Source organism: Geospiza fortis, unplaced genomic scaffold (assembly GCF_000277835.1).
Source record: "Geospiza fortis unplaced genomic scaffold, GeoFor_1.0 scaffold40, whole genome shotgun sequence".
Classification (NCBI taxonomy): domain Eukaryota; kingdom Metazoa; phylum Chordata; class Aves; order Passeriformes; family Thraupidae; genus Geospiza; species Geospiza fortis.
Genome location: NW_005054297.1, coordinates 29,694,796 through 29,704,695, shown reverse-complemented (window position 1 = coordinate 29,704,695; position 9,900 = coordinate 29,694,796). Strand labels below are relative to the sequence as shown.

The 9,900-nt window shown below is 39.1% G+C and overlaps 1 protein-coding gene across 1 annotated transcript in view; it reads right to left on the bottom strand.

Annotated features, from left to right (window-relative positions):
* Positions 1 to 418: 418 nt before the first annotated feature.
* Positions 419 to 9,900, bottom strand: part of TMEM154 (transmembrane protein 154) — a 21,197-nt gene continuing 11,715 nt past the window's right edge. The window contains exons 5-6 of the mRNA XM_031055629.1: positions 8,501 to 8,561; positions 419 to 4,743 (exon numbers count right to left, since the gene is read on the bottom strand). Of these exons, the coding sequence (XP_030911489.1) occupies positions 4,728 to 4,743; positions 8,501 to 8,561 (77 nt within the window). The 3' untranslated portion in view covers positions 419 to 4,727. The remainder of the gene's footprint in view (positions 4,744 to 8,500; positions 8,562 to 9,900) is intronic.

Sequence of the window (9,900 nt, the reverse complement as noted above, 5' to 3'; positions counted from 1 at the left end):
TCCCTTAAATCCACTGAAAATTAGTTTAGCAGGTATATCAACTTGGAGACTCCCATTTGAGTGTTTTAACTGAAATAACCTCAGAAATGATTGATCATTAAAGAAAGATGGCAACAGTCACCCAACGACAAATCATGGGAGTAATTCACTACTTTCCCTGGAGTCAGAATTGATCTATTGATATAAACAATCTGAAATATCCCAACAAAAATATAATGAAATATAATGCAGTTTTTGGGTGGTTGTTTTTTTTTGGCTTTCCTGAATTTTAGAGATTTGGCAAGAGTAAGAGATCTATGTACCATATACAGCTGATATCTATGTACCATATACAGCTGTGCACATCTTCTCAGCCCTGAGTAGTTGTGGCATAAATAAAAAGTAATTAGCATCCATAGACTTGAGTGGATTAACAGGACTATGGAAAAAAACAGAACCTGTAGACACTAAAAACTTTATTAGAACAAGCTGTTTAAACTCTCTAACTCTTATATACAATTAAGTAATATTGTGTCTTTCAAATATTTACATTACAAAATAATTTTAAACAGATATTTGATAAAACAGTTGAATATACAGCAGTCTCACATCAGAAAGGTAACAAAAGTTTGATTTAGGGTCCCCAATGAATTTAGAATTACAAAAACAAATTATTTCTTTAATCTCAGACCAAGAGTTATCTACAAATCTATAACTTATGATTATCTGGAAACTAAAAGAATGTTCCTTTTTGCTGAGGTTAATATTAGGGCTATGTGCTTTACATGTGCAGGACTCTTATGGAATTAATTAGCTGCTGGTAATATAAGCAACCTTATGTTTGTAACTTTATGGGGGAGTTATTTCTATTTTGTTAAGATACTGATTTTCAGCATATCTAGGAGAGGTGTTGGTTTTTAATTACCCTTCTTATAGCCTATATATTTCTCAGACAAATCCTCCTTTGGATCTGTAGCTTTACTGCAGGACAAAAAGGCCTCACTCTGTAAATGAGATGTCAAATTGTCTTGAAGCACTGGATAACTGCTGAAATTATTGAAGAAAATGGAAGAAGAGGTAGCAGTTCCTTAGGAATCATCATATTTGTGAAATATTTTAGAACAGTACATAGTGGGACGCACTTCCTGTTTCTGTGCTTTTTCTCATTTTCTGCTGCGGGATGATAACTTATCAGTTACTGGTAGATGTTGCAGGGTGATGGTGAGATGCATTCAGATCAGGCTAACAATGACGATATTACCACAGAGGCTTAAATACTCTGTAGTGCACAGTGATAAAATAATTTTGAGAGTTTGCTGCTATCTTATCTGCTGTCTGATTGCTCTCCTTTTTATTTTGTGGGTTAGAGGACCTGACTGTTTGAATGATTTAGGAAAAATGAAGGTGCATCAACAGAAGGTGTACAGTTAATACTCATGAACTAGAATATTATGTAGGTGTGAAATGGCCTAAATCCCACGTAATTCAATCCACCCACAAAATTAAAGTACTGAGGCAAAACTGTGCAAAAGGAAACGACCAGGAACTGATGAAAAGTATAAAACAAACAAGAGAGCAAGGGGCACACGGGCGAGCAGAAGAGGGAAATACCAAATGGGGTGAGGGAGGAGAGGGGCCAAAGCAGTGCCCATGGTGCAGCTGCAGCCCTGAACGTCCTTCACAAAAGGCTGGGCTTAAGTGAGAGAGCAGGAGTTGGGCAATGGCTGTGGCAAATGCACATCCCAGTGTGAAAGTTGTGATCAACGAGAGAGACCAGTGGGGTGGCAAGGAGCAGTGCGGATGAATGAGTGATTCCCTCCTTAGTTTAGGGATAAGGGAAGAATAAAAGTGATGTATAAATGTGAAAGTGATGTATAAATGTAAAAGTGATGTATAAATGTTCAGGAAAAAGAGAAATACTAAAAATTGTATTTGCCTAGTGCTGAGGGAATCTATTAGAAATACCCATAACTATACTGGAATGCAAATTGCTTCACCCTCAGTCTTGTTTCACACAAGGAGGACAAGACCTAATGACAGGTGAGATCTGATGGAATGACACATTTTTCAGTAGTAATGCAGCACATATTAAATTTGGACTTTAAAAATCAGCAGATAGAGAAAATTTCTGTCAGAATTGGCCAAGGAAGTGCCCAAAGCATTGTTTTGTATTTTTAAAGGCCAAGAAAAGTTCCTGAAGAGGCAAATAAATTTTCTAGCATGCCAGAATTTAGACAGGCTAAGTGACATGAATAATTATAAACCTTGAACCTGGACATTAGTTCTGGACAAAATTGATTTTAAAGCTTTATATAGTGATTGATCAATGATGAACACTGGAATAAGAATTAGTGCTTAATGGCACTGTTTACAGAAAATACATTCTCTCAAGGTAAACTTGAAAAATAAAATATATAAATGAAACTTAATCTCTGAGAAACATATTTGGAGCTGTGCAGCCTTTTATCTGGGAGAAGGACCATGTAGAATTAACATAAACCCCAAACCATCAACATCCACAAAACAGGCTCTTTTCAAATGCCGCAGCAAACTGAGTTGGTGCATTGCACTAATATCTAATGGGTCATCAGTGTACCAGAACTGAGTTAAGCCATACGATGATACAACGCCACCCTTGGGAGTTGGTTCATTTTCAAAAGAAAAAAAAACAAGGCAAGGACTCCTACTCTTCATGTCCAGCTGTGCTTCAGGGAGAAGGCAGCAGCTGTTGGACACAGGACTGTGTGGACTGGAGCATGGTGTGGTGAGAGTCACTGCTTTTGTAAACTGCTGGGTCCCACTGGCTGCCCTCCAACCACACAGCTGGTAATGGTCTTAAAATACAGCCTTTTATCTTGTACCATTAAAAAAACCCCACTCTCTCTGTTTTGGGCATCTTCAGGTTACTGCTTTGCAGTAGGACACCTAAGCAAAGCATCTTTTTCTGTTGGAAAGAAGTAGCTAACAAAACTGCTACTGGAAAATATCTACTTTAATTTTAAAAAAAGTTCTAAATTTCAATCTTTCACTTTTTCTTCCCCTTGTGACTGCATTCTTTTAAACCAATATTCTACATAATGGGTTTACTGTCAGGAAATAGTGGAAATGTTTAAAAAAAAAGTTGTGAAAGATGAACTTAAAACACTTATTTCAAAGTTAAAAATCATCCAAACAGGGAAAAATTTTTATTCTTTGAGGAAATTACTAATTAATTTAAATTCAATAAGGAATTAATATGATTAGCTCTAAACATTTTTTCCTCTGTATTTTGACATGTCTTTAATTATTCACAAAGCTGAACCATCCTCTGTCAGCTGTTAGTGATACTTAGATGCCATCACAGAGGCTTGGGGCATTTGTTTTCTCTCTTTAATCAAGCTATGCATGGTAACTTATTAGTGAATTATTTGCAGGCAAAAAACCTGATAATATTAAACATGTATTGAGTGGAAAGGCATTATATATTTAAATAGAATATGAGGATAGGTAGGACATAAGATATGGTAAGATATGAAACTGCTATTTTCAATAAGGCAAGAGAAACTTTGCCCAGACAAGGATCCATTTTTATGTGTGTTACATATTTAAGCTACATCCCTAAGAGACATGCTATGTAAAATCAATGGACACAGTTACGACATTCATATTCCCACCTTGAGGTATCCCAGGAGTCTGATTTTTTTTCACTGTAACTAAAAGTGACCAGGCACACTTAGTAGTCCTTGTCTTTCAGATATTGCAGGCTCAGTATTTAAAAACAAAAGCAGCAGAAAACCTCCTGTATCTGAAAACCTTGACCAAGTAGTTATGCACAGCACATGCTTATCTAAATCTGTATTTAATGTGAATACTGAATTGTTCAATTTTTCAACCTCACTCATTAAAAAAAAAAATGTTTTCAAGTTGAATATTCCTGAAGTAGATTCCTGAAGTAGGTGGCTAGAGAACAGCCCTGGGCAGGCAGAAGAGTTGCACGGGGAGACCTAGCCCAGGGCACTCGTCTGTGGAGAAAACAAACTGAAAGGCAGTCTCAAAATAATACTTGTCACTTCTACAGGGCCCTTTAATCTGAAAACCAAAAAGCACTCTACAAAGTCTGTGCCCTGGCTGGGCTGCAGTCACTTCTGGCTATTCCTTTGAGAAGCTTTTCAGTTGCTGTCTGTCCTCAGAACTGGTCTGTCAGTCCTAGCCTGGTACCCCTGCAACAGCAGTCCTGTGCAAACCAGGGCACTGTTCAGAAAAAGCAAATTGAGAAATAAACATTGCACAGGCATGAGCTTCACATCCACCAAACCAGGGCAGTCCGGAATTTTGGACACTGAAACAAACACCCACAACACCAAACCAAACTGAAGAAACCCACCAAACCTGGAACAGAATCGACTTTAAGTGCTGCACAATACACAACTGCAGAACTAGACAGAAATATGGACTACTTTGTGAATTTTCAGCAGGGGTAAAAAAGGAGTTTCTCTTGATTTGGGGTGAATGTCATTGCAAAAAGAATTTAAATGAGTCATTAATCTTGCTAGAGTGCTTTTCTTTTTTCCTTTTTTTTCCCTTCTTTTCTTCTTTTCCCTTGGTGATGTTTCCTTTCAGAAGACCATATGAAGCAGAAGACAACAAAAGCATTTGCTTCTCTGGCCTTTTGAGATGAATTATATTTAAATCCAGTTCTTCCAATATCTGGGGGATGATGAGCTTGTGTGCTGCATCCCTTTAGCCAGTTCTTTGCTGTCCTGAGGACTTCATGATTCACCATCACTGTGTACACGTGGAAAAGAAAAAAACACCAGTGTCACGCTCTTGGGTTAGTTGTCGCAGCAGGAAATAACATGCAAGAGTATCTCTAGAGTTCATGAGAAGGTGTTACCAGAAAATAAATCTGTCACTCATGTAACGGATGAACTGATGCTGGCAGCAAGGGCTGCTCTGATTCCTGTCTGATGGTTCATGGGTGCCCAGCACAGCCTTTCTCCTGCTCCTGGCTCTCTTTCCTCAGCTGAGGAAAACCTTTTGGTTTACAGCTGACCTTGTAACACGTGCATTTTCTCTTTGTCCCACTGGTTTCTGCCCAAGTGGCTTGTTCCCTAGCACTCTCTTAATAATGTTTGGCTCATGCTAATGTTAAAAAATGTGACATCTTATATTGTCTGATTTGAATTCAGTCAGCAGGGATTACTGCAGGGTTTTAAACCACCTCTGAAGCTAAAAGGGCCACGCATAATCTTAATATTTTACATGTTTTCTTAAGTCTCTTGCAAATTGAGGCACATCCTGAGAATGCAGTACTTCTTTCTGTACTGACCTACCATCCACCCAAAACATTTCTCCATAGGAAGGAGTCATCCTTTTTCAGAGAGAAAGACAAGAAGGGTGCCCAGCAGCCCCCAAGACAAACCAAACCTCTCAGGTGATAAAGCATAGGGGGATTGCTTGTACTCCACCCCCTACAATGACCCATGCTGTGAAGGGGACAGGCTGCTCTTATTTTTCTGGAACAGTAAAGGTCCCTGGATCAGAGATTGGTCTCTACCCCCTTGTGCCCCACAGATCATCAGCCCTTGCCTGCTGCCCCTGCACGCACTGCCTGCTCCCTCCTGCATGCACAGGATGGGAGCCCTGGCCCCAGGCAGTTGGGGGTGGGGGGGAATTGCAATTCTGTGCTCAGGCACAATCAGGATTCTAGCAGTAGCTTTCAAATGCAAGAGGTTTGATTCAAATATACGTATTTTGAAAAGTGTATATAAATTTGGAAAATGTGTATATACATATGTTTGTAACTTAGCCTGCAAGGCCAGGGGATGTGACCTGCCTCTATCAGGGAGCCCAGGTTCTCATATCTTACCTCCTTTGCACAAATGTGCAGCCTTGATGCTCATGAGTACAAATTTTGCCATAATTATAGCTTTGTTTCATTTTATTTCTTAGTCTTCCCATTTCCCTGCTCAAAAGAGCTGCTGAAAACATCCATTTATCTGTATGTAATCCTCCTTCTGACATTATTTATTCATCTAAGAATTTGGTTGGGAAAAGCAGCAGATCTTCGACTGATAAGGTTCAATTGCAAATAAACAGGAATTTTTTGTTTGTTTCCCATAAATCCCACCACCTCAAATATCTTTTCACATTTAAATGAAGCATATTTCAAAATTTCAAGTCAAATGAAATTTAAAGAAGTAGCCTTGGGGTAAGGGAAACATTCAACATAGAAATACTTTACTGCCACACAGTTCTGCTTGTCAAAAATTTTAAAAATTTTTATATTAAAATACACTTACTCTGAAGAGTAGTTTTGAAACAACTTTCATTCCGAAAATGTCAAAGTGTCATTATTGAAACGTTTTGTCTCATATGTTTTCAAAATTATATCAAAATCATTCATAGTTCAAGACATTTGGGTCTTGATGAGCTCCCCATCAGCATCTTTGTGAAGCAAGAAAACACCATCTCTGTTCAGTGTGGCCTGAGATATTTCCCATACTGAAATATCAAAAAAATCTAAAAATAAATTACCTTAATTTTAGAAGAATTTTGCCCAAAGTAGTGTCTCAGAATCTTAAATTGAATCTAATATTCCTGCACTTTATATTCAACTAATATCCCTTGTCTGAGCAAGTCTGAATGTTTTAGAGATAAATCTCCAATTTTTATTTGCATTTTCTTGCCTTTCTACAATTTAGGGGCATAAATTTCTCTAATCTCATCTGATTCTAAGATACCCTTCACAAGAAAATTTGCTTAAAAATGTGTGTGCCTTTGCTCTGACTGGAGCATACTTATCTGAACAGGGTTGCTTTTTTGTATCAAGGCTTAAGCCTCACTGTAGTGCTCTAAAATAACTCTGTTTTACAGGTGGGGAGCTTGAGGTAGGGTGTAGCTCAAAGATGCCTTTTGACAGCCAGGAGCAAAACCCCCTTCTTCTGCTGAGGTTAATGCAAATCCAGTACAAAACCACTCTCACTCCTTTAGCAAGGATGGTAAAATGTCAGCTCAAGCTGGTAGACTCTGAAGGGTTTTTTTCCCACTTAAAATGACTTGTTAACAATTTGGAAAGTAAAGTTGATGTTAAGGGTGGTGTTGTGCCTAAAAAGCCTTTTACAGTATGACTTCTGCCAGCGTTAGCCTATGGCTGAAGCATCCTTTGTGCTGTACTCCCTGCTGTAGTCAGCGGTACACTCAGCAAATCTGCTTTTAGAGAACTGCTGTGCAGCTGCCTCTCCTTAACAATTTTCCCCCCTCTGAGTTATCATTCAGCAGCAGGAAGGGAAGACCCAGATTGCTAACAAATCCAGGATCTTTTCCAGTTGCTAAGGGTAAAATTAATGTGCTTGCTTACATCTGGAATCTAGGATCTAAGCCTTTTTTTTTTCAAACAATCTGAACTAAAACAACAGCATTGATTTCACTTGCAATAGGTGTAAAAATAAACCTTTTATATACAAGTGGCTGTAGTGGACAAGCCTCATCCAAAGGTTCCTCTGAAACTGCAGCTTTGGAGCAACTGAGCTGCAAACTCTGCAGCAGTGGTGATTTAACATCCCTATTTCACTCCTAAACAAGGAAATTCAGAAAAGAGGATTGGAATATTGTGACAGTCTACTGCAGGAGGTGCAATTCTGCCAGAGGCACGGTCAGTGGAATTATCTGATGCCATGGGAAGCAGACCTAGGTCCTCTCCCAGCTCCTGGCCTTGCCTGATTGCATCACTGCTTCCACTGCACCAGGGATTTCTTGGCACACAGGATGGCTTGTTTGTTATCATAACCTGGCACAGAGAAGCCCACTCCTCAAAATGCAGCTGCAAAACAAGGGTGCAGTCAAGGGCAATGTACAGCCTCTTGTTTCCAGCTGGAAACAAGAACCAGAATTTTTAAATTGGGGGAAATTGCAAGGGGTTTAGGAGTCCTAGCCAAACTCCTAAGGAAACCGACCAGAAAGATTTTAAGTTTACAAGCTGGTCAGGATTGTGGTTTTGCATCCCACTGGGATCTCTGCTTGGACTATCAACTAGTGCCAGTTCTGGGGGAGTGCTGCAAGGGGGCACTGGGAAGATCCTTCGTGTTTCTCATTCTCATTTTTTTCTTGGAGTCAGACAAGTCCCTGTCTTTCAGGTCACAGCTCCAGCCAAAACATCTGGCAGTGATTCCCAGGAACCTATAGGCAGAGGGGAACTGGGTGCCTTTGCTGAAGGGTGCCAAGGAAGCTGAATGCTTGTATTAACACCTTGGGAAACTGTGATTAAAGTCTGATCAGTGAGTGAAACTCCATCTGTGCCATCTGGTTGTCTGTCTTGCACCACTTTACAACTCTAAGATTATTTAGCAGTGCAGTTTACAGGAAGAGACCTGTTTAGAAATAAGAGTGTCAAGCCTTTAGTTTAAGTTGAAGTCAAAGTTTCTATATATAAAAATTTTTAAAACTTAAATGGATCAAAGAATAATTCTATAATTACATACAAAAAATATTTTAGAATGACATTGACCTTATTTCTTCAAATAATAGAAATGAATTAAAGTACCTTGGGTTGGCGATTGATTCTTTTTCTTCTTCTCTTACAGTAGGTAAACATTCACAGTCACCTGGAAAAGGGTATGAAACAAGACTATAGTTACTCTTGGCAGTTGTTCTACATTTATTTCAAAAATGGATCAACTTTTATCATGCAGTCACTCTAGCATACAGATCTCCAGATGTACTTCTGCACCCTTTTACCTGCATGGTCCCCATAGCATGAATCTCACACCTCCTTCCCTTTGATAGGTGTTGCCACAATTTGTTTATTTTGTATGTTCCAGTTCTTTATGTACACCTATACAAACGAGCTACTTTTGAGCACTGTCTCCTGCACACTGCCACAGGGAGAGTTGTTTGTTAAATCTTCCACTGCTGACAGTTGCATCTATGCCTTATAGTCCAGCTGGGAATCTGGGGCTGGACTTTAGGGAACACTAACACACATACACACATGAAAGTATGTAAAATACTTGCTTCCTTCTCTCCACAAAATTTTAAAATATATTTTATACCACTTCTTTCCCATGCAGTACAGTTAATGTCTCCCTTTCACTACTGCCACTTAGCACATGTTTTCTATAAAAGCTTTCAGACTGAGAAGGTCAAAACCCCATCATGTGGAGCACTGTGCTAACGCCGAGAAATGCTCCAAAGAGCTTTATGTCCTGAAAAACAAAGCATGCCTAGTAGGTCAGGCAAATGAGCCATTTGGATAGAAGGCAAGGGACCAGGAATGAAAAAAATAACAGTGTTTCAGCATTTCCTAGCCAGTGAAAAGCTGTTTATGCTTCAAAATCAGGCCTTGGTTAACTCATGGCTTACTGAAGACCTGCATTTTTTGTGGAGACCCTGGAGGGACAATGCAGACCCCTCAGAGATTTTGACTGGGGAATTCACCTGGGAAAAAATGGGGGGAAAAATGCAAGGTACTCTTAAGTAACTGAGAAGGCAGCTGAAGATGCTGCTGCTGGTAGTTACCACATGTTCTAATTGCTCCATGTGCTGATAGCCTTGAAGGGCGAGGAAAGGCATATTCATAGGCTCCTGCCAGCAATTTTAAATAAATGGTGGTCTGAACTATGAGCAAATGCATATTTCTTCTACAATACCTCAGTGTGGAGCACAAAAGTGTAGAAATTCTGGAGACTGAAAGGATTAGATGCTTCAGAGAAGCTAGTATTTAGCATTAAAATGTGTATTTAAACATATAAATAACATTCACAGCTATAAGTGTGTTTAATAGAAATGTCTACTGGAAACTGAAAACACTTATGAGATTCTATCACATATTAAAAATAAACTCCCACACAAACTAAAATACTCCTCTGAAAAAATCTACCCCTGACATTTGTTCAGTTATTTTAGTAGGAGGGAGTCAAGAGCACAACTAAAAATGTTGTAGGG